General features: G+C 47.8%; 1 protein-coding gene across 3 annotated transcripts in view; it reads right to left on the bottom strand.

The window, feature by feature from the left end:
• The window catches only part of CFAP46 (cilia and flagella associated protein 46), a 2,698,259-nt gene that overhangs the window by 2,287,348 nt on the left and 387,497 nt on the right, over positions 1–23,414 (bottom strand). For all 3 annotated transcript variants that reach the window (XM_069611407.1, XM_069611408.1, XM_069611409.1), the window contains exons 10-11: positions 2,001–2,100; positions 308–406 (exon numbers count right to left, since the gene is read on the bottom strand). In XM_069611407.1, coding sequence (XP_069467508.1) covers positions 308–406; positions 2,001–2,100 — 199 coding nt within the window. The remainder of the gene's footprint in view (positions 1–307; positions 407–2,000; positions 2,101–23,414) is intronic.

The following is a 23,414-nucleotide window of genomic DNA, read 5'->3' as shown; positions in this document are numbered from 1 at the left end:
GATTCAGGATGGACTGAATGTGATAAAACATCATGGGGTGGGGCTGAGCTCAAGCATCATTAATGGGTACTATAATATTGTGTGTTCATAATCTCTACGTGGTCTGATAAAAATTGAAGAGGCCAGGAACCTAATGATCTACCAGAAAAATGTGATTTTGTTCGAACACTGAATGGGGAGAAGTTATACTTTTAATAACAACTACAGGTGTTTGTGAGGTTTTCCTTTTGGCCAATGCCTCAACCTTAGCAGTCCCACCTGGGAAGAGATGCTCACCCCTTAATATCAGCACCAGAATTGACTTTACCTCAACAACACCTTTTGAGTATGTTGTAATATTTGCTCCAAGCTTTTGAACTTCATATTCACATTCCAAACATTCAACTTCAATCAATGTTCTTGGATCCTATAGAAACAGAAATACACTCCATTTATAATTGTATACAGTTTGGCAAGACAGATTGTAACAGATACGCACATTTGATCATTCAGAATGTACTGATGTGTACAGAAATGCAAGAAAGAGCTGCTTGTTCACTCAGGTTTCACAACTCGGTACTCCAATAGGAATCACTTGGAGACAGATGAAAGTCAGGTATATTCACATTTCTCACCATTATCTTCAAAAGGGCATCGTTTGCGCTAGACAGAATACTGGAAGTAAATATCCTATTCTCAACATCCCGTGGTTACATTACAAGATGATTCATCATATAAATGGTTATCCGCTTATTCTAGGCTGCTATAACACACCTTGGGAGATATCAATTCTTAATGAAATGTTAAAATGCTACCATTCAATTTGCATCGATAGTCAACATTATGGGCCTTATTATATAAGACGTTTAAAGTGGCTTCCAATTCATCAGTTACATTATTTCAATAGCGCTCCACAGGGAGGTCAGCTTACATTTTCTACTTCTCCCTGACTTGAGCCGTCATATGTGACCTTGCATTCTAATGATGCACAAACAAATTGTGCTTAATACTAATTTAATTAAACATTTGCAAAATCATTTAAAAAATGGTGGCATTAAGCCCCTGGCAATTTTGATTCCGTCAGGTCAGTACTACATTCCCCCAGGTTGTCCACCGAAACATTGAGAGGATAATCAAAATAAAAATAAAAGAAATTGCGTGCGATAGACCGCCAACATTAGCACTCGCATGCTGCTGGTTCACCTGCAGGCCATTTTCAACTTCTGCAAGGAGGAGTGGAAAAGTGCTAAGTGAAACCCTGTGAAATTGCATTTACTATTAACTTTTTCACTCGTCTTGTAAAAAAGTAAACACGGCGCATGCAAAGACAGCGTTTACGAATGGTTCTTATGGAAACTCCCCACTCTATGGCAGATGCCCAGTTGAGGCAACCCATTCATTTAACGCTTTCATAAAAAAAACTCAACAAGTGTAAAATGTAGTGTAAGCACGAGACGGAGGAGGAAAGTACATCTCTGCTCCATACCCCTTCTCGGCCTTGTGTGCACACAAAAAAGCGCTTCAGCGGGAAATTGAGGCATTAAACAATTAGACAATGATCGCCTTGGTTTTTCGGGCCTGTTTTTGTGAACAAATACAGGTTAGTGTCAATGTTTTTATATTCTGTACACAGAAGGAACGCGTTTCCCCTTATTCAAATGTATTCCCTTCAAACATGACATGCACAAGTAAAAACGGTCTCTCCAAGTAGAGCCGACGAAAGAAAGTCGTTGCAGAAAGTTGAAAATCCTAATTTACACGAATTTGTCAAATTTGTTCTGTTGCCCGGCCCTGTTTTAGGTGCTATACCGACTCTGCCTAGAGCAAACAGTGGGATTGGGAATTCACATTACAGATTAGGCGTGGGCAACACAGCAGTAAGTGGCTAAAGCATTTGTGTTGTATTGTATAGTATCATTACTCCTAAATTATAATAACATACAAGCAACAAAAAAAAACATTACACACTAGTCTGTACTGGTACACATTTAAAATGACAATCATGTTCTTTGACCATTTACCTTTATGTTAGAGTTATTCAGGTCGGAAATGCAGGTAAATGCAAGCTGTGTAAAATTTAATTCCAAGCAGAGCCGAGCCAACTCTAAAAGGAAAGAAAGTCTGTAAAAATAGAAGGATAATTATTAAAGCAAAATAAGTACTTTGGAAAATAATTAATCATCGATTTTGAATGTGAAATAAATCAGTAGCAGCACGTTCATTATGGCCAATTGGGAGATGTCCTATCAGTCATTATGGAGGGGCCAAGACTTAGGGCCTCATTACACGGATGGCGGTAAGGATTTACCGGTACCGGTAAATCCTTACCGCCTTACTACGAGGTCCCTTTGCGGGTTGGGGGATTTAACGCCCGCTTTTTGCAGGCGTTTAAAACCAACCCGCAAAAGGACCCAGGGAGCTAATTGCGGTACCGTAATTAGCGCCTTCCCCATTCCCATTGAGCCCTATGGGCCAAAAATGGGAATGGGGAAGGGCAATGGTGGAAGGGGGAATTACCGCCCCACCAACCTTGGAATGGGGCGGTAATTCCCCTTTCCGCCAAGGCGGTGCCGGTATTTTACCGGCATGAACCATGGCGCTAATAGCGCCATGGTTCTCCGCCATCCGTGTAATGAGGCCCTTAGACGTGAAGAATACTGCAGTCATTCGACCTCAGAGGCCGGGTGACTGCAGCGTCCTGCAGGCAGCACAAATCTGTGCCTTTAGGCACAGCTGCAGATGCCTCAAGTCTCCCATGTGAAGTTGGGCACAAATCATGCACAGACAATTATGGGATCCAGTCCCTGCAGGTACATGGTGGTGCTGATGAGAACCTTCTCATATAGGGAAGGAGGGGCGGGAAGTCTAATATTCAGAGCCCTGCAACCTCCCCGAGGACCACCCCTTACCCAAGCCCTCCTATGGTGCTGGAGTAGAGGGGGACACAGGGAGACAATTGTGAATCACTATTCGGCCCTGCTTTCTGTTTCTGCACAAGCACCACCAGAGATTTGAGCTACCCATGGCGATAAAAAGTTAAGTTTAAATACAAAAGTCAAGTTTGTGTGTTTGGGAGTGGGGGTTGGCATTAGGGCACAGTCCGACAGGGTTCTAAGAGGCAGTTCTATAGAGAAACAAGAATGACATTAGGCAAAACCGGAGACAATGAGTGACAATTGGCGAATCATCTGGGGGCAAATGCACAATACTGGGGCAAATGAGTTAACACTAGAAGAAACTGGAGGAATTTGGGGGGTTCTGGGGTAAATGATGACAACATGGGGAACAATGAAAAGAAGGAGAAGTGGGTGCTGGAATCTGAAGAATTTGAATATTACATGTGTTCACCTACAGAACTGCCTGTAAATCATATGGGTTTTAAATCTCATTTTAACCCCAAACTGAGCTGTAAAATGTATAATTTTGTTGCATTTGTTATATGCATGTCTTGCTATACAGAGCCCTGAGCCTCCCTCAGTGTGTTTTGGCTTGTGACCAGTGCAACATGCATTCTTTAGGAAAACGATATTGATCAAAGCATCCACTGTAGCGACAGACGCTACACTTTATGTAGATTATGTAACACATATAGAATTGGTTATGTATAACATAAGCAAAACAAGGGGGCGGGGGGTCTGGGAGTCCCTCTACCGGCACAAACACAGCCCATTGATCTGTTCTTGGGTGGATGGCCCCCAGAAAAGTCTCAACCAAGTATAACATAACCCTCCTTCGCAAGGAGGTGGTGGATGGATGGATAGCAAAATGGAAAATGCTATTAATATTTGCATAGGTCCCTCAATACCTCTAGTTGGGAAGAAATATGAACAACCATTAAAAGGAGTGGGTTCATAGGTATCTGTGATTTCTCTTGGGAAGGGTGATATTTCATACGTCTTGGTTACCTTGTAAAATGTGTGGATGCAGCCATTTCATCGCTGATAGGCATGTGGATGTGGGGGGGTCCACATTAGGCAACCTACTTTGTCTCTGTTGGAGGGTCACCCTTTTCAAGATAGATTTTCAAACTGAAATGGGAATATCTCCCCAGATTGTCAACAGTGGTCATTATAATGGATTGTGTACTCCCACAGTTTCCTCCTCTAAGATATATTCATACCATGCTTTGCCGTCTCAGAAAAAGACTGAAAGCAGGTGGCGCTGTGCGCCATTGGCGTCGATGTTACCCAGTGGTTACCATTCCCGCATCTGGATGTTACAGAATTAATAGCATGCACCGTGTCCCGTTGCCTTATTCAGTTTTTCCGCATGCACAGCACCCTCTAGGAACGGTGCAACTCGCCTCGTCGATTTTCTTTAACGAAGGTCGTACTCATTTGATTTTTCTGTGACTTGGTCACAATGTCTATGACAAAAACAGGCTTCAAGAGATGCAGCTTACTGATCCGCATAGGATTTTTCTCTGGTGCCTGAGCACAACCCATGAAGTCAAATGTGGCTCCTGTCAATCGATGACCAGTAAGGCATTGAAGGAGAGAAGGCCAAACCTCATCCAACGTCAGTTTCAAAATATCCATCCTCTTCTCCTTCAAAACGAAGATGCTCTGAAGGTAGAAGCTCCACTGAAGACAAATCTCCAGAAATGCCCCAAAAAAGAAACTGCTCTAAGAGAGCCAGATCCAGGAGTGATTCGAGTCACTCTTCCTCTTAATCTTTAAAAAAAAAAAAAGTGTAAGAAACAGCGCCACTGTTCTTAGTCCTCGGATTCCTCGCCCGACAGACGGTAGATACGTTTCCCAAGAAGACTGGTTCGAAGGCTGAATGGGAACATTTTGTGATAAAACACTGGAGCCGTTTTCAAAGGTGGCTCCTCGTGGCCCCTTGAAAGAGCCAAGACCCGTAGGGAATCGGTTAAGGCTTTGAGACGTGTGCCTAAAAGCCTGAGTCGAAAAGGCCTCTGAGAGGTCTACTCAAGCAGCGTCGACCGCCGAGTCAGCATCGATGCAAGAGGCTTCTGTGATATCCTACTCAAAGGAATTTAAGTGAAAGGGATACTCGACATCAACCTCAGACTCAACTTCAAAATTTAAACCACAATCGAAGACTGACTTCTTTAAATCTTTTGGATTCATTTTCGAGGAGGAAGAAGGAGGATGACATCACATTTGGGTATGAACGTTTTGGGACACCAAATGTTCCAGGTGAATTAATTTTGGAGGTATTGTGGCTGGAAGACCTAGTCTCATGCCTAAAAGACGCCAGTGGCCTAGACACTTCCCCTGAAATGTAACACTCCAGATGTTCATTCTCATCCAAATGCAGCCTAAAGGACTGTAATGAGCGGGGTAATAGAATATTTAGGATGGTGTCACGCTGCAAAAGACATTACCGAAGATGATCTAATGGACACCTTACTTTAGGGTCCTCCTAAGGAGCCTGTGCTGCCTTTTTATGCAGCAATAAAAGAATCCAATTATGGAAATCTGGGAAAAAACAGACACCACTCGTGCTACAAATAAGGAGTTGGCCTTCTGCAGTGGACCCTGCCTTCCTATCTAAGCACCCTACACCAGAGAGCTTAGTAGTACAGACTACAAATTCAACATCCAACATCCAAGCTTCTCCTACCATCCCTTCAGATAGGGATGACATGCATTATGATGCCCTTGCAAAAAGGGTCTTTTCGGCAGGAAGTATGGCAATAAAGGCCATGGGCAAAGGCAAAATATAGCTATACCTTATGGAATGAAATTGCACAAGCTGATGAAACTATTCCAGAAAGGGAAATGAGAGAGAGATTTACTAACCCGATTAATGATGGAAAGGAGGCTTCCTGTCACACCCTACAATTATTAATGGATGCACCAGACTGTGTTAGTACATGCACGGTGTCTAATGCAGTAACCAGACGATGTGCATGGGTGACTACATCTGGGTCTGCCCCCAATGTTCAATCAAGGATTCTAGATAAGGCCTTTGGGGCCAAATAGATTAGACCCATCAAAGCATACGACAGCCTGAAAAACTAGAGGCTTCAAAGGCTGCAGAAAAATCTTTGGGAGGAGCCATCCATCAGCCACAGCAGCACCCACCTTCACAAAACTGGAGAGGGCAGTCCTTTCGATGCTACACTTCCTCCAGTCAAAGGAGAAGAGGTCAGACAGTACAAATACAAGGACAAAGGAGATTTGGACGTGCCCCCAGAGGTTATGATGTGATATGACAATTCTAACGCGCCTGTACACCAGGGTTTCTAAGTGCATCAAGGCAAGGGAGGCAAGACAAGGGGATGACGAGACAGGGGATCTTACTAGGCCTTGATTCACTCAGATTGTGCAACAGCGCAAGGTGCGAGGTGGGAGCAGAAGTGCAAGGGTGAGGAAAGGGGCATTGCAATCAGGGCAGCAGTGCTCTGGGGAAGTGCAGCCAGGCCAGCGAGGCTCAGGGTAAGTGCCAGGAGACAGGGGACTATAGATGTTACAGTTACAGCCCCTAAGTGCATGGTAGGCACGGAGTCAGTGCAGGGAAGACTGATCATGCAGGACTTGATAACTCACAAGACTCAGGGGGTAGTCAGATGAGCAGTTGGTGCAGCAGGCAGGTAGGTCAACAGGGGAAGAAGAGAGAGAGAAAGCAGAGGAGAAGAGGAAGGGCCTGAGCTGCTTCTGGAACTTCAGGTGATCCTGCTCAAGTTTGAGAGGTGCAGTGAGGCCATTCCAGAGGCAGGTACTTGCAGAGGAGAGAGATCTACCCCCCACTCTCTGCCTGGAGAAGCATCTGACCCTCAGACAGTTGGAGGTAGCGGAGCAAAGGGCTCAAGAAGGAAGGTATTTTGGAAGAGCCTTGGATGTAGACGGGGCCACATCCCAAGAAAGCTTTGTGGACCATGCAGAGGGTCTTGAACTTGATTCTTTGCCGCCACTGGGAGCCAGTGGATAGATTTCAGGGCTGGAGAGATATGGTCCCTGGGATTGAGGCCAAGGATAAGTCTTGCAGTCCTGCTCTGGATTAGGTTGCAGAGGGCGGAGAGTGGAAGAGGGCAGATTGAGAAAGAGGCTGTTGCAGTAGTCCAGTTTAGAGAGAACCAGGGCTCTGGAGACAGAGTGCTTCTGGGGGTAAGTAATAAAAGGAGGAATACCTCTGAGGAGATGTAGCTGGTAGTGGGATTTCTTGGCAACGTTTGTGATGTGAGGAGAGAAGGAGAGAGGGGAGTCGAAGATGACCCCTACATTTTTCGCCTCGCAGGAAGGCGAGGTAAGAGGGGCCAAGGAGGGCGGTCTGAGCAAGAGAGGGAAAGCAGGGGTCCTGATGAGAAGGATCTCCATTTTACTGGCATTAAGGCAGAGATCATTGGAGGTGCACCCATCCTGAATCGCGGATAGACAGTCAGGAATGAGTGAGGAAGAAGAGGAGGCTGAGAGGAGCCTGAAAGAGAGGGGGCATCGGCATAACACTGAAAGTTAAAGGAGAAGGTAGAGATTAGGTGGCCCAAAGGGGCCAGGTAGACATTGACGAGTCAGGGTGAGAGGTTAGAGCCCTGGGGAACACAACATGTAGAGGGAGTGGTGATAGAGAGAAAGGACCTGCATTAGAACTTGGAGGGTCGATCCAGGAGGAAGGAGGTCCGCCACGCCAGGGCCTGATCTGTGATGCCCAGGTTCTCACAGAGTCAGTTGATCATCATGGCGTGATTGACCGTGAAAAATGCAGAGGAAAGGTCAAGGAAGATGAGGCCAGAAGGAAGGCTGGAGTCAAGATTTGAAAGAAGGTCTTCACAGGTATTCAGGAGAGCAGTTTCTGTGCCTCTGGCTGCTCTGAAGCCAGCCTGATGCTCATGGAGGCAGCCAACAGATTAAGTGTGAATAGTAAGCTGGGTGATGGCCAGCTTTTCCAAGAGTTTGCCCAGAAAAGGAGTAACAGAGATCAGGCGATAATTCGCTGGAAAGGTAGGATCTGCAGAAGGCTTTTTGAAGAGGCGGTGCACAAGGGGGTGGTTGAGGAGAGAAGGGAAAGATCCAGTGGCGAAAGAGTGAGTGATGAAATTGCCCAAGGCTGGAGCAAGGGTGTCAATGTGGCCCTTGATTATTCTGGAGGAGCAGGGAAGCACCAGTTTGGACAACACTTTCCTACATCTGACTCATCTGGTGTAGTCAGAAAGAAAGAGGTGAAAGGAGGAGGAGGGGGAGAGGCGGCCAGAGGCGAGCCGAGAGAAGGAGAGGAAGAGGAAGGGAAGAGCGATGACAGGATGTTTTAGTAGTGAAATGAGGAGCCAGAGCCATGCAGAGGGCTTTGGAGGGGACAGGAGAGGTGGAGACTGCAGAAAGATTGGCCAGCTCCTTGCTGATTTAAAAGAGCTTGGCTGTGTTGTTAGAGGCCGCAGAGAAGAAGTCTTGGATGTGGACTCTCTTCTTGAACAGGACAGAGAGCCTGTATTGCCTTTGGAGCAAGCAGACTGACAGTTTGTCTGAGGATGCGCCAGAACCCCTCCACTTCCTCTCAGCCACCCTGCATTTGCGTTTCACGGTGGCAAGGTCAGAATCATACCAAGAGTTGCACTTGGAGGTAGGCTTCAGTTGGATTCTCATGACAGGGGTAAGGATGTCCAGAGTGTTGGAGATAGAGATATGCATGTTAGAGGGAGCTGTGTCAGTGTGTAAACCAGCTGCAGGAGGGGAAGAAGCAGAGAAGGTGGAGGAACAGGCATCCATTGACACACGCTTCATGGCCAAATGATAGAGAAGGTAGGTGGCAGTACTGGGGCGGGCCTTACCTGAGGGACAGACAGTTTCAGGTGAGAGTAGGGCAGAAATTGGTCAGTCCAAGAGAGGGGAGTGGTAAGAGGTTTAGAGAGAGGGGGTGTCTGAGGAGATGACAACATCCAAGGTGTGTCCAGCAGAGTGAGTTGGACCAGATGGTAAAATGTAGAGAGCAAGAGTTTCGTAGAGGTTGCGGAAGACCCCAGAGGAGGGGTTGGCAGTATCCAGGTGGATGTTGAGGTTTCCAAGGAGAAGTTGCTGAGAGGTAGAGGCAAGGAGGGAAGAGGTGAAGTCAGCCCACTCTGAGAGAAAGAGGGCGAGCTGGCCAGGTGGCCTGTAGATTATAGCTACTGTCAGAGAGAGGCCAAGAGAGATAGAAAGCCTGCAGACCAGGCATTCTAAGGAGGAGTAGGACTGCATAGGAATGACAGAAGCAGGGACTCACTCCAGGAAGATCAGGGCTACTCCATCTCCAGGTTGGTTGGTTCAGGGCTTGGAGAGGATCTTGTAGCCATCAGGGAGGAGAGTGTCGAAAGCCGTGACAGAGCTGGCCGTTAACCATGTGTCGGTCGGTGAGAGTCAGGACATCCAAGTCCAGCTCTACGAGGAGGTAGCAGAGGTCAAAGGAGTGTTTGACAGCAGAGCGAGAGTAGCAATGTTGTGGGATATATTGACCCACTCAACGGCATTGCCCCACATCACTAAGCTGCATTTGTGCATGAAACAGCAACCTGTTCGCACCAGGACCTCAAAACTGTGTTATGATATGATATGATATGGCATTTGTAACGCGCCTATACACAAGGGTTTCAAGTGTTTCAAGGCGCGACGAGGCAGGGAGGGGGGGAACAGGGGAAGACAGACAACGATCCTACTAGGCCAGGTGTCATTCAGATTGCGCAAGTGCAGGGGTAGGGGGAAGGGAGAAAGTGCAAGGGGAGGGGAGGGGGGAAGTGCAGTACAAGGTAAGTAGAATAAAATAAATAGGGCCAGCTGGTGGCAAGTGCAAGGTAAGTGCAGACAAGTGCTGGGAATGGGGGCTGTAGGGATACAGAGACAGTGCCGCAGTGCAGGGTTTGCCAGGGAGGCCGTGCAAGTGGAGAGTGGCTGGGCCCGGGACCGAGGTCGGCGAGAGTGGCCCAGTTGCAGATTCGGTGCAGATTCAGCGAAGAATTAGCAGGGGAGAGGGAGAGAGAAAGCAGAAGCAAAGAGGAAGGTTTTGAGGTGCTTCCGGAACCGTAGATGGTTCTCCTCAAGTTTCAGGGAGGCAGGAAGGCTGTTCTAGAGGGAGGCCCCTGCCGCAGAGAGAGATCTACCCACAGCTTGTTGCTTCGAGAAGCGGCTGACCCTGAGGGAGTTGGAGACGGATGAGCAAAGGGTTCGGGAAGGAAGATATTTAGGAAGAGAGAGTTGAAGGTATTTAGGCCCCAGGCCCCGGAAGGCCTTGTGGACAATGCAGAGGGTTTTGAACTTTATCCTCGCAGCCACTGGGAGCCAGTGTAGAGACTTCAGGCCTGGAGAGATACGGTCCCTGGGATTGAGGCCAAGGACAAGTCTCGCAGTTCTGTTCTGGATGAGTTGCAGAGGGCGGAGAGTGGAGGCAGGCAGATTAAGATAGAGGCTGTTACAGTAGTCCAGCTTTGAGAGAACCAGGGCTCGTGAGACAGTGAGCTTCTGGGGGAAGGAGAGGAAGGGAAGAATACCTTTGAAGAGGTGCAGCTGGTAGTGTGACTTCTTAGAGATGTCAGATATATGAGGAGAGAAGGAGAGTGTGGAGTCGAAGATAACCCCGAGGTTTTTTGCCGTGCAGGTAGGAGCAGGAAGAGGGCCAAGAGAGGCCGACCAGAGAGCTGCAGGGAAGGAGGGAGTGGGTGTGCCGATGAGTAGAATCTCAGTCTTACTGGCATTAAGGCAGAGGTCATTGGCGGCACACCATTCCTGGATAGTAGACAGACAGTCAGAGATGAGGGAAGGAGAGGAGGAGGCCGAAGGTAGCCTGAAAATGAGCTGGGTATCGTCCGCAAAGCACCGAAAGTTGGGGCAGAGAGTGGCGATGCGTTGGGCAAGGAGTACCAGGTACTGGTTGAACAGCCAGGGGGAGAGATTTGATCCCTGGGGGACACCACAGGTGGAGAAAAAGATGTCAGAGAGGAAGGACCCCAGTTGGACCTGGGAGGGTCGATTGGAGAGGAAAGAGGTCAGCCACGCCAGAGCCTGACCAGTGATACCCAGGTTATCAAGGAGACGGTTGAGCAGGATGGCATGGTTGACAGTGTCAAAGGCAGAAGAGAGATCGAGCAGAATGAGAACACACGGAGTGTTGAAGTCAAGGTTCAAGAGTAGGTCCTCACGGATGTTCAGGAGAGCAGTTTCCGTGCTTCTGGCAGCTCTGAAGCCAGATTGATGGTCATGAAGACTGCCAACAGATTCAGCATGGAGGTTAAGCTGGGAGATGGCCAGTTTCTCCAGGAGCTTGCCGAGGAAGGGAGTGATGGAGTTTGGGCAATAGTTAGCCGGGCAGGAGGCGTCAGAAGAGGGTTTCTTAAGAAGAGGGTGCACAAGGAAGTGCTTAAGGGGGGGTGGGAAGACTCCAGAGGCGAAGGAGTGGTTGCAAAAGTCAGCCAGGGCAGGAGCCAGGGAGTCGATGTGGTCCTTGATAGTTTTGGAGGAACAGGGGGTGAACCTGTTTAGATGAGACTTTCATAGATCGGACTTGTCTGGAAACCTCGTCAGCAGAAAAAGGGGAAAGGCAGAGAAGGAGGGAGGAGGGGTGGCTGTAGAAGGGCCAGAGGAAGAGCCAGGAAGAGAGGGAGGGAGGTGATAGGAGGAGAGTGAGGACAGGATGTCCTGAGTTTTAGAGATGAAGTGAGAGGCCAGTGCAGTGCAGAGGGCCTGGGAGGGGACAGGAGAGGTAGAGACTGCAGCAGGGTTGGCAAGCTCAGAGTTCGGCCGAGTTGTTAGATGCCCAGAGATGCGGGCTTGGATAAGGGCTCTCTTCTTGGAGAGAACGGAGAGACGGTATTGCCTTTGGAGCAGGCGGCAGGCCAGTTTGTCAGAGGATGAACATGAAGCACGCCATTTCCTCTCTGCCACCCTGCACTTGCGTTTAAGGGTGACGAGCTCCGAGTGACATTTGGCTTTGGGCTTCAGGCGGATTCTCATGACAGGGGCAAGGATATCAAGAGTATCAGATATAGCAGAGTGGAGCATGGAAAGGGCAGTGTCAGGGTGGGAGTCAGTCGAAGGTGGAGAGGGGGCGTGCGAAGGTGGCAGCGAAAGCCTCAACTGACACGCGCTTCATGGGTCGGATGACCGAGAAGGTGGGTGGCAGTGATGAGGGTGGCTTTGCCAGTAGGGTAGGGAGGGTGAGGTGGGAGGATAGGAGAAAGTGATCACTCCAGGAGAGAGGAGTGGAGAGAGGGACGGAGAGGGGAAGGTCAGAAGAGATCAGAGCATCAAGAGTGTGCCCTGCAGAATGAGTAGGCCCAGACAGGAGAATAGAGAGTCTGAGATAGTCGCAGAGATCACGAAAGGGGGGGACAGGAGACATCCAAGTGGATGTTGAAGTCACCAAGAAAGATGAGTTGAGTGGTTGAGGACAGGAGTGAGGAGGAGAGGTCAGCCCACTCAGAGAGGAAGGAGGAGATTTGACCAGGTGGCCGATAGATCGTAGCCACGGTAAGGGAATGGCTAGGGGAGAGAGAGAGAGAGACGGCAGACAAGGCATTCAAAAGAGGAGTAGGACTGCGTAGGAGTGACAGAGGCAGGAATCCACTCAGGGAAGATAAGGGCTACACCCCGCCCCTGCACGGTTGGGCCTGGGCACGGAGAGGATCTTGTAGCCGTCAGGTAGGAGTGTGTCAAAGCTGGTGACAGAGCTGGCCGTGAACCATGTCTCAGTGAGACCGAGGACGTCAAGGTCCAGTTCCTCAAGAAGGTGACAGATATCAGAAGAATGCTTGATTGCAGAGCAAGAGTTAAGAGTGGCAATGTGGAGAAGGTTGCCATCCTTGAAGGACTTCCGGGGAGGGGTACAGATCAGAGGTACGCCCTGTGGAGGTGTAGAAGGAGCAAGAGAGGGGGCAGGGAGGAAGGGTAGAGGCAAGGTAGCCGAGGACAGAGGAGGGGGGACAGCAGGAGAGGAAAGGAAGTTGATGAGGCATGGGAAGCATCTATCAAAGAGGTTAAGGTTGGCCTGAGGGTCTTGGACCAAGATGGTCCCATTAGCATAGACATTAATGATGGCCTTAGAGGAGTGGAAGGAGGCCAAGAGGACATCCCAACGGGTGCCACCATTAATGGGTGAACAGGAGAAACGAGAGAGCACAGAGACCATATGAAGGGTCCATAGGTCAGGCGAAGGCACGAAAAAGAAGATGTCAGTGAGAGTTTCCTTGGAGCAGGCACTAGTGTAGGTGTCAGCGATAGGGAGGCCTGGGTTGGAGACCAGGATGTCCTTTTTAAACTTTTTCCTACCAGATTTAGTGAGGAGAGCAGGGTAGTCAATAGAGCAGCAGTTAGAGAAGATAGGCGAGATAGAGAGCACCATGGAGTAGGAGGGAGTGGGGGAGGAAGACAGACGATATGAGAGCACACAGGCAGTAAGAGAGCGGCAAGCCCTAGTTTACCACATTACAGAACAGTGAGTGCGTATTAGGTACAGAGGCCACCTAAGTTTGAGAATCCTGCGGGGGGAGAAAAACCCTGGTTACCACAATTCAGAACAGTGAGAGCGTATTAGGTACAGAGGCCACCTAAGTTTGAGAATCCTGCGGGGGGAGAAAAAAACCCTAGTTAACACAACTGTGGGACACAGTGAGGTGAAGACACCATGCGAAGAAGTGACCAGGAATAGATGGAGTGGGCCGGGAGAGGTGGAGAAGAAGTGCAGGCGCCTGGCGTCCCCTGCGGACACCTGCAGACACACAGAAAGCCGCAACCGTAGGAGCCGCCCTTTGCCTAAGGGGCCCTTAGCCGAGGGGGCTGCCGGGCCGGGGGCTGCCCTGGAAAGGGGTGGATATAGGCAGAGTGAGGAGGGTAGGGAGGGGTGTGGGTGGGCAGGGAGGCGGGAAGGGAGATGAGGACCAGGAAGTGGGAGGGGGGAAGCAGCACAACAACACGCTCAGAGCGCGAGGCAAAATTTAAATACTTGTGGCAACAAAACTCACGGAGGCCCGCAGGGCCGGGCAGGGCTTCCCTAAGCCTGCAGATCCCTCAGGCTACCGGCGACTGCTCTCCCACGCTCCCACGCTTTTTTGTTGCTGTTTTGGCATCAACAAAAAAATTATGGCTGCACCATCCTGCCTAGCACACTTCAGGCAAGATGGAACAAGGGGACACACTAAAAAAAGATGCCAGTGTGTTCTGAAACATATATGTAATCAAGTGAACAGGCAGCACTGCTTGGCGGAAAACCCAAAATTCCCCTTCTAAATGAAACATTTTCACCCTTTCAAAATGCTGCTTTGATGCTAATTTCATCGGTTCATTCTGAAACCACTGTGATTAAAAAGGCCCTGTCATGCCCAGGATATTTCACTGTGCTTCACCAAAACCAAGCATAATTCCTGAGTGACAGGCCCAGTCAAACCAACTCCGAGAGAAATCAATAAGCAACTTCACTTTCATTTGCACGGGAACACACATTTATTTCTTTCCAAATGTATCCAGGCTCAGCAGTTCAAAGAGACTTTAACTCTGTGAGCCAGGTCAGTGTAAATGTATCTATACTTTAGAGAAAACTCCTGCATTCAAGGAAAAGACCACAGCTGCAAAGACAGTGTGGGCATCTGAGGGAGCTGCAAAATCAAATTTAAAGAAAGAAATGCTAGCAGTTTTAACACATGTGGAAAAATGGACTTTGCTGACTGAAGAAAAAATTGGCCTGTTTAAAAATAAATTGAAATGAAAGCCTGCTTACTTAGCAATGTAAAGGGATTACGTTAGTAGTGATAATACACACATAGGCTATCTTCTTTCACAGGTTTGTTTTAATTCAGGACCCAAAATAAGAAATTAAAGAGGTTAAAACACATGGGCTAGATTTGCAAGCTCTCAGAAAAACCATCCAGTTGCCAGCCATGAAACTTCCCCAAGGAAGGGGGATACACCATAAATCCAGGACACGTAAGTGATAATTGCCAGCTTGAAAAACTTTGAATGGGCCAATACAAAGAAAGTTCTCACGCTTGTCAGACATTCGTCTGTGCTCCAGGCTGGGACAACAGAAGTCCTGGGACACTAACCTGTCAAGTGTAGGGTGCAATAAAACCTTCAATTAAGATGAAAAACTCCCACCTTGCCTTGAAGGAAATGACAGTTGGCAGCAGTTGAAGTTAAAGAAAAATAAATGACCCAACAAAGGAACTGCCATTTGTTCACAAAGACTATTTTATAAAGAAATTTTAAAGACGTTTTATCTTTGCAGCAAGAATTAGTAAAAATTTAAAAAGTTCGCAGTTTCAAATATAATTTTGTGGGTTTTCTTTTAAAACTTGGTAGAACTCATTGCTGCATGGGGAACAGAAGTAACAAAATATGACAGATTCAAGGAAAGTATTAATGTTGCAAACATAAAAATGTGTACATACATCCCTGGTGATAATTTGCATCTGTGTATAAAATTGTGGAATTTTAGGCCAAATCTTTCATGTTTAAAATTACCAAAATGTATCAGAAAGGAGAAACAAGGTCCCACAGACCTGAGGATTGGACTGATCTGTGCTGCACATAATATGTAACATGTGTGTATAATTTGCCAAGAGAGTGCAATTGTAGAAATGTATGTTTTTGGCAAAATCAGATTTTCAGTAAAGTAAATGTGGAAGTTTTTAGACATTGTAAAACTCACCTCATAAACCTGACATCATTCCCTTGGAAGTCCAACCAGTTGAGAGCAAGGCGGAGACTAGCACCCCTACCCAATCCAAGTAGTTTAGGGGCGTGCATAGTTAACCCTGCCCAGCCTCTACTCTGTTGATGTCATTTTGCACTATAAATAAGGGTCCCTGACAAGACTCTACACAGACACTCTTCCTGATTTCCTGCGCTGCGTTCCTGTACCTGTCATCTTTCAGATCCAGACTCCAACCACAAGGCCAAGCATTGCTGATCCTACTCCATGGCCCACTGCAGCACGCAAGCAGTGCTGACCCCATTCCCAGCAAGTCCTCCAATATAAAAAAACACTAATCTCCCATTAACCAAAGGGAAAATCTGTGGTGTTTTTGGGAAGCATCCTGATCCCACACACTGCATGCTGCTGCCATCATGCTACCCTGATGACCTATATTACCCAGTTACCAGATTGCCAGTCCAGAAGTGCTACCCGGAAACCAGTCCCTGCCCAGGTGATCCTGTCCAGCTGTCCTTTGTTAGACCAGATCTGTGTGGTGACCAGAACACGGACTGTCCAGAATCCAAAAATTAAAAAGTGGTCTGAGTATAAATTGCCTCCCCATCTAAACCCATACTCTATCTTGTTTTTGTCCTCATCCCACTCTCTAAGTCACCCAATGCTTATCCCGATACCTTGTTCAAACTGTCACAATCGTTCTTGCCACCCTGCCTTTGATTTCTAGTGCTTGCGCCATCTCTTAGTAATTTTGTCTTGTGAAATCCTAAATTATTAATCCTATTTCGAGTGATCGGACTGTTTCCGCCAAGGCGGGCGCTGGGGAGCTAGAGTCGAATTTGCAAATCAACCGTGGAGCTTACTGTGTCCCTCTCTGGTGGACTAGCCTGAATGCTCTAGTGTAAAGTAAAATTGTTCTTGTCAAAAGTGATCTCCTCACCGCTCCATTTTACTCAAAACACGGCTTTCTAGATCTTGCATAACTCACTCAATTTACCAGCTAGAGCCCTAATTTCACTTCCATATTGTACCTATGATCCATATCTACACCCCAACACAAACCGCATTGCATTACAATATTTCACCTGTTTTTATTAAAAATTGTTTGGGTAATTTCAGGCGGGAATTGCAAAGTTTGCAAAGTTTCCAACATGTCATTTGCTGCAACAGGTTTTAAACCCTGCCACTCATGTTCAAACTGTATGGCTTTGCTAATCCATTGCTTGTGAGTGATTGTTTGTACCTTACATTGTTGCTTTAGTGAAGAATTATATTTGTTTCAAGGTTTTTCAACACATTCATTATTCTATTCATCCATTTCAGAGTGTCATTTTCAGCATTGCCAGGGTTTAAAATCAGTTTTTCTCTCTTGTTTGAGGAGGGAAGATCCCATTTTAATTAATTCTGTTTTATATGTGTCATTTCTGATTACCTGCTGCTTCTCTTTATCCATTTAGAATTGATTATTTGTGGGTTGAGGGAACCTTTTCTAAAATCAAAAAGTGTTCCTATTCCCTGGTGTTTTGTAGATGTGTCAATAGAAGGTTAAAATGAGCGCATTGCTTACATTCCTATTGTTCTTATCACCCCATTGGTGATTGTTGCGCCATATTAAAAATTGTATTATTTCTTTTAATTTTCAAATAATTAAATAAATATTACATTTTCTCAACAAACCTGGTTCATGGTGCATTGTGACCCTAGGTATTTGAAAAGGGGGTGTGATATGAGTGGTGTAACATCTCAATATTGAATCTAACCTAAAAACATAAGCATTTTAATCGTGGGCTGCATACTGGCTAAGGTGTGCGTTGCCTGATAGAAATTGTTAACAAATTTGGGGGCTCGTCCAGGATTGAGTTTGGTTTCCACCCGGGACAGTCTAACACAGCAGACTAACCTGCAGGCTAGTAATACTTTGTGTGGTATGAATACTGGGTTACACTGTACACGCACCTCCCAAAACAAATACTCTAAGCACCAAGCCTGTCTATAAAAGTAAAAGTAAATCAACCCCGAAATAATTAATAAAGAAAGAACATTTCCAAAATGGCGGTTCCAGTAGAGATCAATGTGGCTAGGGAGCACCTCCTGCACCAGCTATTTGTCAGAGGTGAGTGGTCAGAACAGGTCACTGCCATGGACCTGGATACATGGCAGGACGGTGGCCTATTACACCAAGCTCTGAGTGAGCTATATATGACCCCAATTAAAGAGAAGCAGAGCAAAATTATCAGAATCACGGCCTACCTGTATCTCCACAAGGGAGTGATGCAGGAAAAGAAGTAGCAAAATGAAACTCTAGCGCAGACTAAATCTGAATTGTTAAATAAAATCCAGATTGATTTAAGTTTAGCAGAACAAACATTACAAAAGAGCCAAGAGTTGGAGGTAGAATCTGCAAACTACATCTCACCAACCGCAAAATAATGCAGATCAAGAGGCCCAACTAGAGGCAGCAAAAATAGAGTGTCAGGAGAAGGTTGACTCTCTAGAAGAGAGTCAACGGAAGCTGACTCAACAGTTAACCTATAACAGGGCTCGCGCAGAGCAGATAGTTACTCTACAAAATCAGATAGATTAATTGAAAGAGGAAAATAATAAGTTAATCTTGAGAGACCTCCACTCTCAAACAGAATTTGATGAAGAGCGCCAGAAATACAATGCCATCAAAAACAAAAAGGGATGACCTGGCTGAACAGAGGGGCACCCTAAATGAAGAGAAAGGCGCCCTAGGCCAGGAAATAAGCAAGTTAAAAACCAAGTTACAGGGGAGTGAATTAGCCCTACAGGAGCTAAATGAACTGAAAACAGAGTATGGGGATCTATTGGAGCACGCCAGATGGGTAGAGGGTGCTCTGGAAGAGAACACCCAGACCAAAGATGCTAAAACTCAGGAGGTGAGTCTCCTGCAGCAGAAATTGTCCCAGTATTCCCAGACCATGCAGGAAGCGCAGACAATGAGGCTCTCTGTGAAAAGAATGATGGGCTCAACAAACAAGTGGCAGTGCAAGAGCGAGTCATAGAAGCCAGTAAAGCCTTGATAGCTGAACAAAAAGCTCAGATCTTTGCTTCTATCTAGAAGCAGGGGCTAAAAAGGAGAAACCAGCAAGGTTGGAGCAAGGGGTGCTATATTTGATCTTAACTGGAGAGACCCCCAAACTGGTAGAGAGGGACAGGGTAACCCCGGATCATAGTATAAGGACCTCTGTGCTAAGGGACTCCAACCCGTTTAATACTCTGAAGACTGCCAGCTTCATGTCTACCGGTTCACATGAGCCAGAAACCATGAGGTCAGCAGAATTCAATAGACCCAGCATGGTGGGACTGACAGGTCAGCGCCCCACAGAAAGTGATGGACGGGCGTCCCTGTATAGATACCCACACATTCAGGCTGATGTCTCTGACAAGGAAGTCTCCTATGAGGGGAGGGTCAGGGAATTAGATCCACCGAAATATTACTTTCCCAGGGACCAGTTGGTCCAATTTAATGAAAAACCCAATGAGATGAGGCCCAAAAAGAGTATCCCAAAGACCTCTACCCAATTAGGGCAATGGGGGAATACTCTGCCAACCCTGGGAGTAGGGAGGAGTAAGAAGACTACTCTCCTGTGCCCCACAGGAGTGCAGAAACTAGGCCCCACCATTCTGCGAGCCCCTCTCCAGCTCACAGAATCCGGATGGGCCTAGATGATTGTTAAGATGGATTTCTGAACTCTGACCTGGAGGGGAAGAGGTTCAGAAGGCCAGCCTAGTTTCTTGGAACAGGGTAACCTCTGGTCAAGCCAGACCAATCAGGGTAGTGATGGTGGCGGTCAAGACTAAGGGCCTGATCATGACTTTGGCGGTAATGTAATTAGCCCTACCGCCTAACTCCCCGGCGCTAATAGCGCCGGATCACGGGTTTGGTGGTAATGTAATTCCCCATTTCCCATTGAGCCCATTCGGGAATGCCCCATTCCCCATTGGGCTCAATGGGGAAAATGTGCACTCTTACCGCCGGCCGATTTCCCACCGGCGGTAATAGCGCACATTTTCGGCGGATTTCCCCCCAGCCAAGAGCTGGGGCTAAATCTGCCGAAGTCCTGATTTGGCGGACCCTTAAATCCGGCGGTAATAGCGCGACCACCGGATTTAAGGGTTACCGCCAAAGTCGTGATGAGGCCCTAAGTCTCAAGAGGGGTGAGGGTGAGTGAAAGACCTCAATGAGCACACAAAGCAAGGACACTTACAAATTACTCCAAACAGGTTTTATATTAAAAATATAGACACATTTATTACAAGGCCTTTGTAACATCGACAATTGCAAAGAATCACAATAATACTAAAGTAAACCAACACATCACAATCAATACAATATATATACAAGACCGAGGGGTCGAAGGAGTTAGAAGCATGAAATATGTAGACCACCTAGATGGGGAGGAAAACAGGCAGTGCAAGTAATCGTTAGACCCAGTTCGACATCAGAAATACACCTAACTAGGAGGCAGTCCAAGCCCTACGAAGAGAGAAGTCTTGTGCTCAATAGTACATGCACGCGCTTGTACCAATGGACAAAATAGGGTCTCTTCAAGGGTCTCTGACAGTTCAGGAAGGTGGATGAAGCAATGAAGAACAAGTCCCCACTACTCAAGCAAGACCTCCACTTGCGGGCAGAGGCAGGGTGAGAGTGTGGGATGGATCCGCTATTTCGCAACAGCGGTAGAAAAGAAATGGGTTCCTGCGCTATGGGCCACCGGTTGGGGTATGGACTACTCACCGGTCCCCGACGCAGGCAGACCCAGACTTCGTCAGTTCAGTTCACGTTGCTGGCAGGTCCTAATGCGACAAGCCGGACGTCTCGACACAGTGTAGATTCCGCGGTAGCAGGATTCAGGGGCGAGGGGGGGTCACATTTGCAACGAACGTGCACAGGTTGTTATCACAGCAGGGTAACAGGGCAACCAAGTTTACTCTGGTCCGGGCGCACTCGTCTCACTTCAGCCCTGGAAATGCCAAGTGTACTAAATTCGGTGTGAGGGTGCCGTGGACACAGAGCTAGCAGTAGGCCAAGTTTCGAGCGCTTCCCCGAAACGGCGAAAAGTGACAGAGCAAACGTCCTGTGTAAGCTGGTCAGCCCACTGGTTGGCCCAAGGACACTTCCGAAGAGGCTTACTTGCAGGGTTTGATGAAGGTGATGAGAATAGTTGGTCCCACTATTCCAATGGGTCAAAGCGCCTTCGCAGACCTTCTAGGACGATCAGATGCAGAGGGGTCTCACAGGACGACAGCAGGCTCAGGGTGCCAAACCTTCCAGCAGGTCACCAGCGGTTCCTCGACTCGGCTTCTCGTTGCAGGATACTTGGCTCCTTATCCCTTGTTCGGTGTGAACTCAGGAGATCGACATGGTAGTGGTGTGTACGGCCTTCTCTTATCCAAAGTTCCCTTCGCGCCAAAACGGAGAGGACCCAATGGGAGATCTGCTCACAAACACTCACTCCATACGTGGACCAATCACAGACCACGGTGGTCCCAGGCATTCAAGACACTCCAGACTCTCTGGCACCCAGGATGTGTATTGGGAACAGACATCCCAGCCCACATCCTGGAGGCACACACACAAGGCATGCAGAAGCCTGTGAAAACGTTGGGTTTCGCGGGAAAGTGCATGACCAAATAAGGACTGACCCGGGTCGGCTCGACCTGGGGAAAGTGAAGGGGCAAGATGGCCAAAGGACAGGACAAAGAACCGCGTGGCATGGCCATTTTGGAGCCAGGCCACCTATTCGTGCCAAATGCAGTAAGCGCGGATAACAAGGCAAAAAAGGGTTCCAAACATAAGAAAAACGATAGCTGCCACCAGTCCTGTCCGTGACACACCTGCACAGTTCATGATCAGTCCAGCAAAAGTTTCTAGGGCCTTTGGAATGACTGGAGACCCAAAAGTGCGGGAAAGTAAGTGACATTGCACTCTTGTTACATGTTGCACAAAAGCTACAACATGAGGAAAGGACTAAGGGAAACAAAGTCCCCCAGTACTGACTGTCTTAAGGGCATGTCAGTTTCCACATAAGATTTGAGCGAAAGCCCAGAGGAGTGCGACGGAGGGCTGCGCTTCTCTGGCAAAGTTTAGATCCGGGTGTAAAACAGCAGCAAAAAGTTTGGGGGTTGCCACATGGAGGAAAAATTACATTAAAATATGAAATCTTTCCTAACAATGATCCTGAGGGGACCTCAGCTAGTAGCTCCTCTGAGTCTGCGAACAAGTGGACTCGGGTGACAAGCCAAAGAAGGCAAACAAACTCAAGCGAGTTATGACCAAAGACCCCCTTAGGCAGATTAAGGCCCTTAGGAGTCTCATAACCCCCTAGCATAGCAATGCAAAATATGCTGTTTGGGAACACCTGGAGCTCTATGAGCAGATGATGGACACTTTTCATATGAAACACAACAAAAACTGTATTGAGTATGTGAAATGGACATTCTCCCCTGAATACTCCAGTTTTTTTGCTGGACTGGAGGACCAGAACCATTCAAGATGGTCCACCTACAGGGTGGCCATCTTGAAACACTTCTCCGCCCACTGAAACCCCCAGGAGGCTCGCAAAGTGGCCTACTATCTGCAGTGCGGGGAAGATCAGGCCCCACAAGAGTTTTTATAGGAGCTCAAACGCGCCTTTGCCCAGACAACTAGGAGGGTGCACACAGATACCAGGGAGTTTGTAACCACCTTCTTTCATGCACTCCCCAAGTACATTATGACCCAGCTGGTGAGGGACTTCCACAAGAAAAGGACTCTGGACTGGGTCATAGAGCATGCAACCCGCATTTATGAGGTCCAAAAACCTGCAGAAAAGAAAGATCTGAATAAAAACCCCGAACCAGCCAACACGCCTGCTGGTGCTACGGTGGCAGAGGTGAAGGTTGCCCCCATTTTACACTTAGAGATGGGGGAGCCTAAAAATACACCTGCAAAAAGTCAGCAGAATCCAAGACCCAGAAGGCCTTCTGGCCAGTCACAAACAGGTGGTAGTCAGAGAGGTAATCCCACTAATGGGATCCCTAACTCCCATGATTATATCAGCCCCCGATACAGGGGCAACAGACCAATCCTGAGGTATGTATAGACTCCCCCGGCCCAGGGTGGTCCAACTAGGTAAGTGCTGCCCCGGGAAACTTCCCTTATGAGGGCAGGAATTCCCCAAATGCTGGGTTAAGTTTCTTTCCCCGATACCCACAAAACCCCAACCTGCAGGACAACTGTCCTTTCATTCCCTGCTTTCAGGAACCCAGACAACCCAATCCGGGAGAGGGGAGGCCAAGGGTGGAGGGTTATCAAAATTCGCCATATCCAGAGTACTATGGGAGAAGGGGTAGTTCCTATTCCCGTGATCCACCTAGGGTTGACCAGAGGCCCCTGTACCAGCCAGAACAGGTATCCCAATTGGAGCACCAAGTCCAAAATCTAACACAGGATCTGGGTCGCATGTTGAGGGCTCAACAGAAACCTCAGACAAACATCGTGGCTCAGAACCCCACAAACCAAGGATCTGGCAACCCAGAACAATGACGGCGAGAACCCGGACGATTCACCAGTTTCAGAGGAGGAGGCACAGGGGGAGAGGGAGGGCGAGGGCGGTGTAATGCCCTAGAGGAAGCTTCCTTCCTCACTCGTGAAAAGCCCCTGGACACCCAGAAACCGGAACCAAAAACTCCTGCCCCCGAAAACCTGCCACCCAAGGAACAGAGAGGGGGGGAAGGAGGAATAAAGAACTCAAAAAGACCCATTTTGTGTTAGAGGTAAGTGTCCTCCAATTTGAAGGCGAGGAATCCTTAGAGGATACTGAGAAAAAAATCTTCTCCTTCAGGGAAGGGCAGACTCC

This window comes from Ambystoma mexicanum, chromosome 8 (assembly GCF_040938575.1).
Source record: "Ambystoma mexicanum isolate Mex_15411 chromosome 8, UKY_AmexF1_1, whole genome shotgun sequence".
NCBI classification, from domain to species: Eukaryota; Metazoa; Chordata; class Amphibia; order Caudata; family Ambystomatidae; genus Ambystoma; species Ambystoma mexicanum.
This window is presented reverse-complemented; position numbering and strand designations above follow the sequence as displayed.